The sequence below is a fragment of the Bombyx mori genome, chromosome 25 (assembly GCF_030269925.1).
Source record: "Bombyx mori chromosome 25, ASM3026992v2".
In the NCBI taxonomy this organism is placed as follows: Eukaryota; Metazoa; Arthropoda; class Insecta; order Lepidoptera; family Bombycidae; genus Bombyx; species Bombyx mori.
The window spans coordinates 856,032-874,072 of NC_085131.1; the positions used below are offsets into that span (position 1 = coordinate 856,032).

The 18,041-nt window shown below is 37.2% G+C and overlaps 1 protein-coding gene across 31 annotated transcripts in view; it reads left to right on the forward strand.

Annotated features, from left to right (window-relative positions):
- The window catches only part of LOC101746046 (AMP deaminase 2), a 61,362-nt gene extending 44,412 nt beyond the window's left edge, over positions 1 to 16,950 (forward strand). For 19 of the 31 annotated variants that reach the window (XM_012689989.4, XM_062676015.1, XM_062676019.1 and 16 more), the window contains 9 exons: positions 333 to 464; positions 2,073 to 2,236; positions 3,780 to 3,903; positions 4,781 to 4,947; positions 6,059 to 6,179; positions 6,840 to 7,013; positions 8,130 to 8,240; positions 8,945 to 9,082; positions 16,434 to 16,950. In XM_012689989.4, the coding sequence (XP_012545443.1) occupies positions 333 to 464; positions 2,073 to 2,236; positions 3,780 to 3,903; positions 4,781 to 4,947; positions 6,059 to 6,179; positions 6,840 to 7,013; positions 8,130 to 8,240; positions 8,945 to 9,082; positions 16,434 to 16,541 (1,239 nt within the window). In that variant the 3' untranslated portion in view covers positions 16,542 to 16,950. Of the gene's footprint in view, positions 1 to 332; positions 465 to 2,072; positions 2,237 to 3,779; positions 3,904 to 4,780; positions 4,948 to 6,058; positions 6,180 to 6,839; positions 7,014 to 8,129; positions 8,241 to 8,944; positions 9,083 to 10,153; positions 13,006 to 16,433 lie in introns of those variants that run through there. The other 12 variants (XM_012690000.4, XM_062676016.1, XM_062676026.1 and 9 more) reach the window with 1 other exon arrangement.
- Positions 16,951 to 18,041: the final 1,091 nt, after the last annotated feature.

Genomic DNA, 18,041 nt, shown 5'->3' on the forward strand with positions numbered 1-18,041 from the left:
AAAATTAATACATAATTTTATCTTACTTTAAAAGATAATGTAACAGGTAAAAATTATTGCAAAGATGATTAATATTATAAATATCATAATATTATTAAACCTTTAAAACACTCTCCTGTAAAATTTAGTAAGTTTTGAGATTATACAGTTTTAATGCGAGAAGACGATATAAGCAATAAAAAAAGGTCTTGTGTTCTTGTTCCTTGAATCACTGGGCTACTTAACAATGCTGTCTCCACATTGTGGCAATATCACTGGGTGCTGCCTATCGGTGATTTCGTTCACACCATGTGGAAGAAACCGAGTTTTAAGCGCGCAATGTACTTCATCAGGACCGGAACACGTTCCATCGCTTCGACAAGTTCAACGCGAAGTACAACCCAATCGGGGAGAGCAGACTCCGCGAGGTGTTCCTCAAGACCGACAACTACATGAACGGAAAGTACTTCGCCAGGATCATTAAGGTATGCAGCAGTCTGCGCTGTGAGGAACACGTACACCAGCTGCCTTGTCGATCACTTTAGTCATGGGGATGTTGGAAAATGGTGTACTGGTGGACAGATCTGCTTATTTCTGCGTTGTTTGATCGCCGTTGCGTGAGGGGATACTTCACTTTTAACCCCTTTATTGCGGAACAGGCCCATCTTGGCCTGCCACGGTACTTTCTATTTCAGGTGTTTGTTAGAGTTCGACACCGACAACTATATACTACAAATTGTATACAGTATGCTTACACAAAGCTACAGCATTTTAATCTACCCTAGTGCTGGTGGGTCGAGAAACACCTACCATTCACTGCTGGAAATATCGTTGGGGGCGCATCGACCCGCCACCGCACCAGATGAAGCATTATGATTTTACTGACCGCAGCCAACGTGTTAATCTCATGGGACTGCATGTTATGGTCTGTGGGCTCCGGTAGCTCGAATCCAGATCTGTGAGCTCGTCTGCCGATCTTTAATAAAAATACGGGTCCGTCAACGTGGATATGTAATGTGAACGCCATTTGTGATAAGACGAGGGACACGGGAGAGGATTATGCTATGTTCTAGATGGGAATAAAGTATCATGGACCGTCTACTGAAGCCTTTAGAAATTATAAAACAGACGCTGCTATTCATTTAAACAATAGATATTTCAGTACTGTGTGCTTAATATTAGTTTTTTAACAACTCGATTGCGTAAACGTTAACTCAAATTAGTATGGAGTTGGAACAGCGCCCCTAGCGGCAAACGAAGGGAAACTGTTCTGAGCACACTGATAACGTAATATTACGTCCCGGCCCACTGAGTTTCTCGCCGGATTTTCTCAGTGGGTCGCGATTCCAATCCGGTGGTAGATTCTGCGGAGCACTGCTCTTGTTAGGGCCCATGTTAGCAACATCACCAGGTTAGAGCCCTGTGAACTCAGCTATACGTCAACTTCTCAGTCGCACGCACTCTTTGCAGAGTGGTCGTGGTCATCACTTCGGGTGGTAGTGCGCTTCACCAGACGTCGCCATTTCTCGCGTACCGCGGCCCTTCTTGTGCACTCGTTAACGGGACCGCTCAGAGCTGCCTTGATTTGGTGGGTCCATCGTAACGGTGATCTGCCGCGCAGTCTTGTACCCTTTATCATGCCCTGCACCACAAGGCGCTCAACTGAGTCGTCACCCCCATAGCTATACCCCTATTGCAGCAGTCGGGGAACTTTTTAAATTATTACCCCAAAATATTTTTGTGTAAATTGATATTACCCCATGGCAAAGAAGAAAAAAAAACGAAATCGCTTCTTTTTAGCATCTTTCATATTATAGTCCTCATGATAATTTTGAAATTGAAAAAAAAATTTTTTTTTTTCGTTTCGATTCATTTTATTTCATCGAGTTTGAAATCACAACGATTCTAAAGAAGTTTCACTTCAATATATACTTTTTACTCACAAAAGTTTCATTTTTACCCCCCAAAATTTTATTTTACCCCATTTGGGGTAATTTACCCCGGTTCCCCGACCGCTGCCCTATCGCTATACGTCAAGAAGCTAAAATAGGAAAAAAAATACACAATTAAATCACGGGGCCGTCCCTGCCCAGGAGGTGGCGTCGGACCTGGAGGAGAGCAAGTACCAGAACGCGGAGCTGCGGCTGTCGGTGTACGGCAAGAGTCCCGGCGAGTGGGCCAAGCTCGCCAAGTGGGCCATCCAGTACGACGTGCACTCCAACAACGTGCGCTGGCTCATACAGATACCCCGCCTCTAGTAAGTATGCGACGCGCTGTCCACTCATCCTTCACTAGCTGTTGGTAACATATCGACGCTTGAAAGGCAAACGTGACTAAGCGACAATAACTGCTTGGTACATAAATGATAGGCAATAACCATATTCGATGCGCAAAAAATATATATTTCTAGGTCTATTAAAATCATTTCAATCCTACAGCTAGATTCGTTAAAATAGGTTTTTTTCAGGTATTTCAACTTTAAATTAGTCTACTGTAAAGCTCACGCATTGTCGCTTAGTCACGTTTACCTTTCAAGCGTCGATATTGTTACGCGCTGGGGTTCGAGATAAATAAAATTTCTCCAAAGTACAACTTAAAACTGTATTCAACACTTAGAACACTTCACATAGACTTTAAAACACCCAATAAACACTTTAAAACTTTCAATTCGCTTGTTCCGCTTCGCTTCAGGTGATCCGTTCGCTGTTTCGGTTCGAGTAGTTCCGATTACTGACTGACTGCGTGCCATCTCTACAACGTTTTTATAGCCGATACCTCATCTCTAGAATTATCGAGAATACTCCGCACATCTCTAGTAGTAGTTTTCGCTATCTGTCAATAGATGGCGTTGTACTTCTCGAGCGTTCTAGGCGCTCCTAGATCCTTCGATATTCGTTCGACTATTCGGCGACTCCTACCGGCGTAACAATATCATTACTAGTGCTAGGATCTCTTGTGAGTCCGCACGGGTAGTACCGCCTATTTCTGCCGTAAAGCAGTAATGCGTTTCAGTTTGAAGGGCGCGGCAGTTGTTGTACTTGTAGCGGGCTTAGTTTAGTCTGTGTCGAGTCGTCGCACAATAAACTGGTTGCAAACTGTCGTGTCTTGTTAATAATTATCGCCCCACATAATATCACACACGCTCTATATAATAAGCGCAGACTCAACATACTGTTAAAAGTGAGACTTTACAACTCATGTCTCAAGGTGGGTGGCATTTACGTTGTAGATGTCTATGGGGTCCAGTAACCACTTAACATCAGGTGTGCCATGAGTCCACTCACTTAACAAATAAAATAAAAACGTTTATATTGGCAACAAACACTTGTGTTCACTTCCTGTACAGTCCATTGCCATACTTACCATATACCTTCTTCATGAATTAGAAGAATCTAATTGATGGTACTGTTATTCTAATTCATAAATTAAATACGAAAAAAGTTTTTTTTTAATAAATAACAACTTTTGATAGTCTCCTCATAACTGGCTTATAAAACGCCGATAAGTAAATAATAGGGGGGCCTGAATTTTTTAGAGGTATGTATATGATAAAACAGGGCTATGTTCTCCAAACCATAACACTAAACCACATAGTCGCAGAAATAGACAACTCTAGCTCAGAGCGCGTCTCGATATTACTGTTCTACAGTAAGCTATAGGCAGCAGCTTGCCTGTCTTCTAGCATTGCTGTGGTCCATGGGCGATCACTTCACAGGGAGCCGTCCACAGTTAGACAGTAAACACAGAGAAGCAAGTCCCGTAGCGCGCCTGATACCACTGCACATGTTGGTTTGTTACAGCGACATCTTCAAATCCAACAAAATAATGAACGACTTCCACGAGTTCTTGAACAACATCTTCCAGCCTCTCTTCGAAGTCACAAACGATCCTAACAGCAACATCGAGCTGCACAAGTTCCTCACAGTAAGATTTTTTTTTTTTATTGCTTGATGTGTGGACGAGCTCACAGCTTACCTAGTGGTTACTGGAGCCCATAGACATACATAATGTAAATGCGCCACCCACCTTGAGATATAAGTTCTAAGGTCTCAAGTATAGTTTGAACATATATTCGTTATTGGACACTCGTGAAAGCGATTGTGTGAGCGACAAAACAAATCCATTAACACCGCATTAATCGAAGTCGGCTGAGACTTTAAACCGTATGAAGCACAAGTAAATACCATAGACTTTAAAACAACGCTCTTATTTGGGCTCTTCTTATATATGTTTTTGAATAAAAATGGCACTATGTACATCGAAGGGTAAAAGGCTATTTGGTTCGTTTTATTTGGTATCAGCATCAACAGTTCGATGTTTTTAATTGAACTTCAATTAAGTTTACCACATTCAAATAGCTGAACAAGTTTTTTTGTTATGAAATTTTAAACTTTAAATGGCTCTGCTGTTAAGAAGCAAGCATGTCGCTTATGGGTCCGTTCACACAGACCGGATCGTTTGGAATTGGCCGGACCAAGCCGCCAACTATTTCACATTGACTGGGTGGAAGAGATGCGCACGCAATCGGCTCCAGCCAGTCAGCTCCTCTTACTATTTCACACGCAGCGTGTTCAAGCATTCTTAATGACAAAAGAAGTGCACATGCAAAAATAAACTTTACTTCGATGTTTCAAACGTGATAAGAATCTGCTCTCCTCTCCGAGGCGATCTGTGTTAATAGACACTAAGCCATACAGTCATTCACCCCTCGGTACGTTAGCACAGTGAAAGTCCCACGTAAGAATCCTTGTGGCGGATAGATGGCGCTAGTTGAACATGTTTCCGTCTACCCGCGTTCCAGCACGTGATCGGGTTCGACAGCGTGGACGACGAGTCCAAGCCCGAGAACCCGATGCTGGACACCGAAGTCAAAAGCCCCGAAGAGTGGGACGACGAGGAGAACCCTCCGTACGCGTACTACCTCTACTACATGTACGCCAACATGACTGTACTGAACCATTTCCGCAAGTAAGTTTTTTAATACGCTTTTTTTATTAACTTCAGACCTGAACATGATTTTGACCCCCTTCATAACGTCGGATTAACTCGAAATTTGATATACTTATTAAGAACAAATGACAATTGAATTTTTAAAAAATATATTGAAAAGATTGAAATTCAACTAAAAACTGAAAAATAAATAATAATGATTTTATTGTAAAAAAAGCGTGGGGTGCATGTTATCAGTAGTTTTAAATATTTTATGAACAGATATGAGTAGAAGAGTTATTTTGATAATATCCTGAAAAGCACCCCACGCTTTTTTACAATAAAATGATTTTGTCTTACACTATTTTTAATTCAAATTTATTAAAGTTCATTTTCTATTTTTTTGTTGGATTTTCTATAAAAGCTTATTTGTTATTTGTTTTTAAACTATTATTTATTTTAAATACTATTTCATTGATTTTTAAAAGCTCTCATCCACTGCAGCCACGTATCACCGGCACTCTCGGGTCTGAGGTTTTGTTGCGTTAAAACTCAGTGCGCTTTTAGAGAATCAAACTCATCAGATTCTAAAGTGAACATGTATCCCTTTAAGCTGTCTCTCCTACATCTGCCTTTATCTATCTTCTTGTTACGCCGGTAAGAGTAACGCCATCTAACGCCGAATAGTCGAACGAATATCGAAGGACCTAGTAGCACCTGGAACGCTCGAGAAGTACAACGCCATCTATTGTCAGATAGCGGAAACACAATACTAGATATGTGTGGAATATTCTCGATAATTCTAGAGATGTGGTATCGGCTATAAAAGCGTTGCACGGATGGCACGCAGTCAGTTAGTAATCGGAACTACTCGAAGCGAAACAGTGAACGGATCACCTGAAGCGAAGCGGAAAAAGCTAATCGAGAGTTTTAAAGTGTTTGTTGAGTGTTTTAAGTGTTGAATATAGTGTTAACTTGTGATTCGGTAGAATTTTTATTTATCCCGAATCCCAGTGCGTAACATTCTTATTACCTTTACTGAGTCTTTAGCGACAGGAATCGGTTTGACATAGCTAATGACAGTGACCACTTAAGTTAAGATTTTGACTGTCAGAGGCCCTAAATTGAAAATATTCTATGACACTCCCAGGGAGCAAGGTCTGAACACGTTCGTCCTGCGTCCTCACTGCGGAGAGGCGGGTCCTGTACAGCATCTCGTCTGCGGCCTCCTGCTCGCCGAGAACATCTCCCACGGCCTCCTACTCAGGAAGGTAACTAACAGCTGCGGAATAAAATAGAGGATAGTCTAATAATAAGAATAGTGTTGAGCGACTTCAGCCCCCCTACAAACTCTCGGAACTAGCTAACAGCTAAACGGGTTTTGAGTAATGGTGATAGTCTGTATTTAAAGTCATAGTAAAGGTAGGCGGTACATACTTCTCCAAGAGTTTTTTTTGTATTACTTAAATGGGTGGACGAGCTCAGCCCACCTGGTGTTAAGTGGTTACTGGAGCCCATAGACATTTACAACGTTACAAACATTTACAGCGCCACCCACCTTGAGATGCAAGTTCTAAGGTCTCAAGTATAGTTACAACTGCTGCCCCACCCTTCAAACCGAAACGGATTAATGATTCGTGGCAGAAATAGGCAGGGTTGTGGTTCCTACCCGCGCGGACTCACAAGAGGTCCTACCACCAGTAATAACGCACATTATAATTTTGCGGATCTGATTTTTATTACACGATGTGTTATTCCTTCACCATGGAAATCAATCGTGAACATTTGTTAAGTACGTATATCATTAGAAAAATTGATACCCGCCTGCGGGGTTCGAACACCGGTGCATCGCTCAACACGAATGCACCGGACGTCTTATCCTTTAGGCCATGTCTGGTTATATTTACACGGCGCCTACTTCCTATCGCCAGGTACCAGTCCTGCAGTACCTGTACTACCTCGCCCAGATCTACATCGCGATGTCTCCGCTCAGCAACAACTCGCTGTTCCTCAACTACCACAGGAACCCGCTGCCGGAGTTCTTAGCTCGAGGGCTCTGCATCACTCTCAGTACTGACGACCCCCTGCAGTTTCACTTCACCAAGGTATCAGATGTAGTTCTGTAAAAACCACGCTATGTTAGTTGGCTCAAAAATTTTTTTTAAGTGAAAACTTCTTTAGAATCGTTGTGATTTCAAACCGGATGCAACGGAAAAAACGACAGGTAAGAGACACAAATACAAAAATGTGTAGGATGAAGCCAGCAAAGAATGAGACAGAAATATACATACTATTTAATACAGCGCCATCTGTGAGATTTTAATTGATTTTTGTGAATTTTAATTTAGGATTATACGTGAAATTAAAATATCAATTCACAGAGACAAAATTTTACATATACTTAAGACGTTTAGGATAATTGTATTTTAATTTTGGAAGGTTTCACTTCTACCACGTGTGAATTGCACACATGTTTTTTTTTATCTTGCATGACACATGGTAAACACATGGACATCCAACAATATTCTTACTTAAAAAAAACAAATATGGTTTTTTTTTTTATTATCCACCTGGCAACTCTAAGCTTCGTAAACCTCGACAAAACACTATCCTATGAAAAATGCTAAAATTAAAGTAGTGACCATTGCAAAGCACAGGTCCGGCCTCGCGTGGAGTAGTACTCTCACCTCGCTACCTACGCTAGTATTTGGGATACACCAGCTGCTTCCATTTGATCCATACAGAAGAGGGCCGTTCGGAGGGACTTCGGTTTCCTCTGTATTCTGAACCGTATGTTCCATGGGGAGTGCTCTGAGGAATTGTTTGAAATGATACCGTCGTCTCGTTTTTACCATCGCACTGCCCGCCATCGGAGTAGAGTTCATCTATACTACCTGGAGCCACTGTGGTCATCCACAGTGCGTTTCCAAACATATTTTTTGCTACGTACCATCCGGCTTTGCAATGAGCTCCCCTCCACGAGTTTTCCGAGCGCTATGACATGTCCTTCTTCAAATGAGGCTTACGGAGAGTACTTAACTGTAAACAGCGGCTTGGCTGTTCCCCTGTCATTGCTGATGTCCATGAGCGACGGTAACCACTCACCATCAGGTGGGCCGTATGCTCGTCTGCCTGTACGGCAATAAAAAAAGACCATTATTAGAGGTGACGAGACATACTTAATCTAAGCTATATGTACACGCTATTCTGCGCATGTGCAGGAGCCGCTGATGGAAGAATACAGTATCGCAGCGCAAGTGTGGAAGCTCAGTTCATGCGACATGTGTGAATTGGCAAGGAATTCGGTGCTCATGTCCGGATTCCCGCACGAGGTACAAATTTTTATTATATATGTATATTTTTGTACGTTTTTAACTATATCTCATTACAAAATAGATTGGGAGTACTCATGGCCGATCACAATGGGACATAATAAACATTAGACCTGGTTACATATTTTCCTTATTAAATTCCATTTGGTTCAAGGAGTAGAATACTATATGTCCAAGTGTCATTGAGTATTTTTATGTTTTTGTAATTTTTTTATTGCTTAGATGGGTGGACGAGCTCACGATCTACCTGGTGTTAAGTGGTTACCGGAGCCCAGACACATCCACAATGTAAATGCCGCCTCCCACCTTGAGAAATGAGTTCTAAGGTCTCAGTATATTTACAACGACTTCCTTTCTTCCTTCAAACCGAAACGCATTACTGCTTCATGGCAGAAACAGGTAGGGTGGTGGAACTTACCCGTGCGGACTCACAAGAGGTCCTACCACCAGTTACGTAGGGTATCCGACTTTCGGTTATCGTCTTTAAGGTCGAAGCTACTCAATACTTTCATATACTTTTATGACCCATCTAAGACAGGCGACTATACAGGGTAACAGATATTGGAATGCTCATATATGGCTAAATCTTTGCTCTTATGAACTCGGTTAGAAAAACATGTTAAAATTTTATTTTTTCCAATCGGTTGGTGGCAACCCTATGTGGCTACAAAGGCAGCTAGTTTTTATAATAATTACAATTACAGATGAAGCAGTACTGGTTAGGGCCCAACTATACCAAGGAAGGTGTGGCCGGTAATGACATAACTCGAACCAACGTACCCGATATCCGCATTTCGTTCCGTCACGAGACCATCCTCGATGAGCTGACCAACATATTCAAGGTACAGTTGCAGTACCCTTCTATAAGGAAAGCTCAACCTACCACTTAGATGACTAGATCACTCTCACTCTCTCTCTTTCTCTTCTTTCTTGTTCCTTTTTAAATTGTGTTTGGTTCGCGATTCGTAGACATGAAATACGGTTTTAAGGTTTAGCAGGGAAAAACTGTAAATTATCAAACTGATTAAATTATTAAACATGTGACATTATAGTGACTAAATGCCAAGCTAAACCTTGAAACTGTTTAGAGCCAATAAATTTAGTAAAATTCATCAAAGGCATTTCCTTTCTTCCAGCGTTTCCTTTCTGATATGTTCAGTTAAAACTTACTCAGACTTGCAAACAAGTTGGCTTCTAACGTTAAAATGTTGACAAAATTAATCATAGCAATTCTAGAAGATAAATAGATTAGTAATTTTGTTTTCTGAACACCTTTATGGAATGCCAAGTTTAGGCAAAACCGCGACAATATTACCTGAGACTTCCGCGTATCATAGAAAACGAAGTATTTAACTTAACGATATATTAGTAACAAATGTCCCGTAACAAAATATTCAAACAAAATATCTGTTGCTTTCACTATCTTACACTTGACACAGACACGGGTTTCCATCAATCACTGAGAAACTGATGTATGTAAAGATTTTTGTTTCGACTGAACTGTGATTGTTTGTTGTTAAATTGAATGTGTCATGTTTTGTGTTTGTCTATAACATTAGCATAAGATGTGGAAAATTTAGCGTTGTAATTTGATAATTATCAAATAACGCATCTCTATAAATTTGTTTACTTTGACGATATACTAGTTTGTGAGTTTTACTTTGTTTTTGTTTATAAAATGAACTTAAAAATTATTGAATAAAAATACTGTAGATGCTTTTCGAAAATGTGATAAAAGCGAGCTTAAAGCTCAAATTGGCTTGTGTTATCTGTAGAGAGCTAAGTGTTCAGTGACGTCTTTGCTATATAACATTTTAGCTTTTATTTAGGCTGTGCTAAAAAGTTTGATTAACCTTAGTAAATAGTTAATGTATTTACACCTCTATGGAATGTAATAATACGTGCTATTTCAGGATGGTATGTCTACTCAGAGATAAACTACACCCACGTTCAAGACAGTGGTTGCTACTAAATATATAATATACTTTATTAACAAATAAATGGATTGTAATTTAAAATTTAGCCCCAATACCGTGTATTTAGGTTAAGATCCATTGTGATAAATGAAAAACGAAAGATTGAAAGTGCCATTTCGTTGTTAATGCTGAGTCTCTTTGATATAATGAACTTGTAGATTCACATACCCATAACGTTTATTGAACGGTTCAGTGAAAGCTTTTATACTTTTACATATTGATGATTGAATCTAATTATTAACAGTTTCAACGCATTCCCTTGTTGTTGTGGAGCCAAGCGCTTTACAAGTAACAACCTGATGAACTTACCATTTCAATCATGAACTAATTTATACAAACGTGAATCATGCGATAAAATTATAATGTAATATATTTAATAAAAAAGGGAATATTAAAAATGTAATCATGATTTATCTAAATACATATATTTATTTGAAATCGTCAAGTTATTTGATGGCGTAAAATTGGCACTATCAACCTACATTTTTATACGTCTATTGGCTTTATAATAATATAAGATTCCTAAATATTATCAAGATTAATTTCCATATACACGAATTAAGGTAAATTGATTTTATATTGCTTTAGCTCTGTTGAGAATTTTTTTTTTAATGGAGTAAATACATACGTATGTATTTGTGTCGTGTGTGAATGAAAAACAATACTAGGCTCGCTACATGGATGTTATTCTTGTACTCGCACAGAAGATATTTCATTATGAAACTTTCAGTTCAAGATAAGGCACCCATGACAGTTCTGTTTTCGTGAAATTGATACGTACGTGACGTGCAGTGTGTTCACGAATGATCCCGATTGAGAATTTGTCAGTAAGAAATTTGCTGTTAAATGGCAGGAACGATTTGCCCGTGTAACCTAACTAATAGATAAATAATTACAATAAGTAATCCTCATATTATCCATACGTAAAGAAGTATAACATCTATCGCGTTGCTTAGTGTATTTGATTGATTAATAAATTAACGCTGTTTTTAATTTTACTCATCCTCACATTTTGCTATTAGAATCAGACCTATTGAAATCTGTAGGCGGTACAAACCAACTATATACATTACATAGGTAAGGTACAGTAACAGGGATTCATGTCATATTCCCTCATACTTCCCATAAATTTGTGCAAAATTGAACCACGTGCAACCTGATCGAATTGTTAGGAAAGATTTAAGTATAGATGCTGACTAGTTCTGTTATTACGATACAAACTATGGAAACTAGAGATAGCCAGGGTTGCAAATGAAAATGCAACGGACTGGTAAGAAGATATTGCAGTACCGTAATATTTTACTAGCGCCAATAAACCCTTTCAAAATTTGTAAATTGAAGAGGAAATAGTATCGTAGGATGCCGTTTTCTAATTATTGTTTTTCTTGCTTTACCAATTTCTCATTTTTCAATAGAAAAATCTTGACATCTTCCTGATAGCCTTAGATAGCAGTAAATTATCTTGTTTCGATTTCCACCCTGTAAAATATGAATTAATATGTTTTACCCTCATCCCTTTGTGTCTACCCTCTAAATGTTGAGAGATGTAGCCTCCTAACTATAAGCTAGTTTGTATCGTCCTTAACGATCGTGGTCTCCTCCTAACACAGTCGTAGTGTAAATATTCACATCTATTAGTAATTCTGCATTCTGCCCTTGCGCATTTATTGTCTTTTTCGCTAATGTCTGAAGTGAAACTTTGGCGAAAGAGACAAAATGCGGTCCAATAGTTCCGGGGTACCACGTTCGATAAGGCCATATGTGTCTACTATTGTGTATTGCTTGATTGTGATTTTGTTAACGTGTACGTCAGTTTGGCGGGTGTAATGTGTGTGATCGGGAGTTGCTTACTGTTATTTTGTTTTGAAATAAAACTGTATGCAAAATGAAAGGGCCTTAAAGTCGGTTATTGTCGGTGTATCTATGTCGATTAACTTGACATATTATTACACGGGTATGTATATGTGAGATTATAGGGCTAAAAGTAGTGGATTTTAACTTTGACACCAAAACCTACTATTTAAAAAAAAAAACTTATCACATTGACAACCGATAATTGACATTGACATTCATATTCTTTTAAAGCAAACCTAGTGTGCCAGTGTGAACTGACTAAAACTGTACAAATAAGATGTAAATACCGATCTTTCCACATGTATAATATTGATTCTAGTACCAAAACATTTGCGCGATCAAAGTTGCTGCAGTCTTTATTACCTAAGAACATTCCCCGTGAAACTCTTAACGTTCGGACCTAAGCTTCGCATCACTAAAGGACCAGTTAACAATAATCATTTGCATCCGCGTCATTACAAATGGTCCACAGATTACACTCGTCATTCCGGCTAAACATAACTACTCTGTCGTCCTTAATATTGAAAATTTTCAAATATTAAAGGTAAAAAAAGCAGAATTTTGCTTTGTATTCGTATAACTCGTGTTCAATATAGAAGCAAATACCATACTCCGCGCATATGACTTTAATTCATATAAAAGAAAATAACAGAGCCAATATAATGACACTGTTAACAATCTGGACGCCGATTTGCCTTTGGGTTTCAAGCTCATCCATCAGATAGTTTAATCTGAGTAAAGAGTACCTCCATTGTAAATTATTTAACCTTCAATATTTGGATAATTTCAATTATTTAGTACTTAAGTTGTCATTGTTGACGCTACACTACATACATAATAAAACTGTCGCAAAACAGTTTGTTTGTTTATGATAATTTTTTAATCTTTAATAATCATGTTTATCTTATTGTTGGGAATAAAATTCGTATAATCGATTTGTTTTCATTCTTTATTAAAACTCTATGCATCTTGTTTAAATTCGAGTATAATTTGTTCGGTATGAAATTTGTCTTAATTATACTTGCAAGTCTGGAGCAAGACCACATTTAGCCTTTTTTCTGAAACAGTCAACCTAAAATTCGTTTCCAATATTATTTTGCTTAGTTAGATCGAGACTATAAAAATAAATTAGGGAAGTTAAGTCAGTATTAATTACAGAGAGTTGACCACACATACTACAGGCTATTGACCACATTACTACACAATCTAATAACTATTCTTTATTTTCCTTAAATTTTCTGAGTAAAACTTAGGAATCTATATATTTTTATTATTGCCCATGTAGGGAGACGAGCATACGGCCTACCTGATTGTGAGTGTTTACCGTCACCCATAGACCTCAGCAATGCCCGGGCAGAGCCAAGCTGCTGTCTACCGTTGTCTATATATCAAATGTCAGTCTCTCGACTATATTACAATCTTAGAATATATTAGGTAGACAATTTGATGAATTTGAGATTTATATTTTTTTAAAACAAATTCGCCTTCTTCTAAAAGTGTAAATCCTATATTTTTAAATTGAGTAATTCTTTTACATATTTTGTATTCACGACGTGTTTTGTTGACTCAGCTACATCGATGTGACGCATCGTTCTTCTTCTAAGGTACCGTGTGCTCTGTGGTCATACAAAGTTAATGTTTCGCTAACATTTTATTTAATTACCCTATACATTTCATTATGACGAGATGTAGAATGTTTTTTGTGCTAATACTTTAACGAGATATATTGTTCTAATATTTAAACGAAATGTCATTCCAAAGATTAATAGAACGGAGGATTATCATGTGGCTGCGAATTCAATCTCTTTTCTCAACATGGTCAGTTTACGTTGTAAAAGTCGATAGAAGAATAAACTGTGTAGACTAGGGTGGTACCGATTTCTTTGTCGCTTTTTTCCATTGTATTACCTACTTGGGGTTGACAAAAAACTAAATAAAATATATATATATATAAGCATGCTAAAAATAGCATTTAGTTAATTTGACCCAATTGTAATTGTAATAAACTCTTCCTGGTCTGATAGAAAAAAGGCTTTGAACGTTATGTCTAAAATGTTTTGTTTTTGTCTTAGTGAATTTGGTCAGGATATTAAATAAAAAAAACTCGTACTCCCGGGATACCCAGCTGGGTCAGAACCAGCGTTCGTTTCTGTTACTTGCTAAAAACCACAAACCGTTCCACGACGTATCTAGACGTATGCTCACCCATCGCCGTCTCTAATAGTGTTCGGATATGCTAGAGAGGTAAGTCGGAACTGTTGCCAACGATAGAAACAGGGGTAGGACTCGTGATTCACGACACGATAAGATAAGAATCATAATCAAAAAATTATGATCACTAAGTATTTCGCATATGTATTTTACGAGTATCGAGGGGCGAAAGCCTTTTTTTATATTGCTTAGTTGGGTGGACGAGCTCACAGCCCACCTGTTGTGAAGTGGTTACTGGAGCCCATAGACATCTGAAATGTAAACGCCGCCACCCACCTTGAAATATGAGTTCTAAGATCTCAGTTCAGTGAGTTCCAGTTCTAATACATAGTTACAACGACTGCCCCACCCTTCAAACCGAAACGCTTTACTGCTTCACGGCAGAAATAGGCGTGGTGGTGGTACCTACCCGTGCGGACTCACAAGAGGTCCTGCCACCAGTAATTTGGTTTAAGCACCGTTTTTTCAACTTAACAGAGCAATTTAAACTTTAAAATTTGGAAAAAATATTATAATCTTGAATCACAGACAAATGTTGCGTATTTATGTGAAATATCGCATAAACCAAATTGCCTTTTATCCCTCAATATGATGTACGGGGTCATACCATACAGTATTTAGTGAACATCAAGCTTAGATTAATAATAATAATAATAATAATAATAATAATAATAATAATAATAATATTTATTCAAGCCTCTTAAAATGCAAACACGTACAAGAATTCTTAACACTAGTATAATAATATACATGGCTTTTTTATGAGGTATACAATAACAAAATTCCCTGACTTTTATGCTAGGAAAACCTGTGTTACAAAAGTCAGATTGGAAGACCCGTATTAAGTACTAATTATAAAAAAAGCCAACGGTATATTACTTACTACCGACCAAGTAATTTGTTTCTGGGCGAGGGTATCAAGGTAAGTATTAAAACTTGATAACTTTTACTATTATGTAGGTACTTCGAAAAAAAATACTTGTGGGAGTTTTGCTTTTGTCTGTTGGTGTGTTTAAATGTGGGAGTGATAAAACTTAAGCACAATATTACATTCGTATAGTTTAGCGTGCTATTAATTTTATTCTTTTAACTTTAATTATTTAATTTCATATTTAAATTTATTTTTGTTTATGGCAAACAAACTAAAAACATTACAAAAATATTAAATACATTATTGGTAACTATTTTGAAGCCAATTTTTGATTATCGATAAATTGAGTCGACTATTATCAAAGGCGGCAATCTGACTTTTGGACAATGATTGGTAAATCAGAAAAACGAATTATTGACTTTGTATTCCATTGGCAGTCACAAAACTCTTCGGAACGAGATCTTAGATAAATAACAGGTTAACTATTTTAACCTATAACCTATAACCTTTATTTAATGCAGGTTTTGAACCGTATTCTTTGAAGGAGACGATTATATTCAAATAAATCTGTATTGACATATCAATAATTTTTTTTTGTCCAAATGCACAGATTGCCGCCTTTGATAATAGACGACTCAATTGTTGGTCTATAAATTCCAATTTCTCTATACTTTTTGTTTATTTTCAAATATTCTTAAATTTGAACACGAATTTGATACTCTCTTGCATTGTAATAAGACTAATAATCGTGAGTATTTTGCCACTGTTTTATTGTTTTGTTTTTATAACCTGTCTCTGATTACTATACTATATATACTACAATATAATAAAAGTGGTTTTTTTTCATCACAAAATGTCAAAAGAAATGAAAGCAATTAATTCAATTTTACGTTACGTAATAAGAAAAATGATAGACAACTCTAAAGAACCGTCGTCCAGTACCCACTTACTAGTTCATATAATCATGTTTGCATTTATTTATCAGGCACACAACACACATCAAAAGCTAGTACACCTGTTTTAGCACACAGCTAAAAGACAAAAAAACAAGTAAAAAAAATAATATGGCCCTTAAAAAAAGATTAAACATTAATAAATAGAACAAAAGACCTTTTGGCTTCATAAAGATAACATAAAGATTGAAGAAAGAAGATAACATAAAATGCTCCGTAAATTTTGACATATTCTTTAATTAACACTGAATGCAGACAATAACGTTAAAGAATTGAACAGATACTAAATAAGGTTTTGACTAATTATCAGCATGGTTCGCGTTTACAGTCTCGCCAGCCGCCCAGCAATTCTATCAACTTCGTTTCGCCTGTGATTCCACCTCCAGCTAACTTCTCTGCGCCCGCCGTTACTTTGAAGAGACCCTCGCTTGTGTAATCTGTTAAAAAATGTAGCTAGAAGATTGCGGGTCACTCACCTCGCCTACAATTATTAATGTCCGTAATTTATAACCTATTTAGCTCATTTACGGTTTTGATTTTATCCTGTATTATAGTATATTATATTAAATTAAAAAATTATATATTTAGTATTGAAGTTAGGAATTGATAAATTATTTTGCTTAGAAGTGTTACAATATCCTATCAAAATACTATCCTCCTATCAAGGTACTTACCAAATTTGATTTTTCATTAAAACAATGTCACCGTTGATTTAAAAAAAATAATTACCCTTTGTTATCCTTCTTTATCGAAAATTCTTTATGACTTTTTATTAATAATTTTAGCAATTATTAATTTAATCTTGCTTCCTAGTAATTATACAAATAAATAACTATAGTTGACAGCGTATTGACTTTTATTTACCTAACGCACCAAACTGTTGTATTTCGACGATGAACTGCCTCCATCAAGGAAATATTTGCCTTTGTACTTGTGGAGAGCTTATTCTGAATAATGTTCTCTTAGAATATAGGCGTTATTGCTTACTACACAACTGAGGATTCGACCTCATGTGTCAAGGTGGGTGTCATGGCATTTGGGTTGTGATTTCACAATGGGTTCCTTTACACCAGGTTTGTTGTACATACATCAAGTATAAATTATACAATATAAAAGCGACTAAATTCGAATAAAAAGTCAGGTAAGCAATGTCCGCAAAGATATGATTAAACAATGAAAAATAAAACAGCGTTTGCCTTGAAAAAACAGAAGATTTAAGCCTAAACCCGATTTAAGATACATTTGATTATTATGATATAAATAAAAATAAAATTGCTGTTTGTAAACAAATATAAATATAAAATTTAAGATTTACTTAAATCAGGTTGAGGCCGTTAGCGCAAAAGCGGCATAAGCTTACCATAGTTATGGAGCAATGAGGTTTAAACTTCCATGAATTTGAATTTGAGTAGACAAAAAAAACAATAATGATTACAGAGCCATCTGTTATCTCTGAGTAAAACTATGGATGGCTTTGCATCAAAATTTATTATATTTTAAATAAATTTCAATAATATACATATAAGCATGATTATGAAAAATTCTGGGTTAGGCCACTTTTGCGCTGACGGTCTCAATTGTGACTAGAGTCACGGTAGCTCTGGCTGTTCCTACAATAAAGAGCTCTTATGTAATAGTGCACATGAAAAACTTGTAATAATGAAGAAGAACGGCGAAGTGGGCGTGACCCCCGTGCCAAAACCATGCACTATATTGGATGATTTTCTTAACGCACTCTCATAACAAAAAAGTATATAATCTCATTACGAAACGCGAGACCCGCTCCTGCGCTCGCGACGTAAAACAATAGACAAATCGATACAAATATGCCTGATTTATTTCTGTGAATAAATCTCTTATAAACTTCTTTGTATTAAATGATGAAAGATGTCAAAAAATGGTACAAAACATATTATGGAGCATGACGACCTGTAGT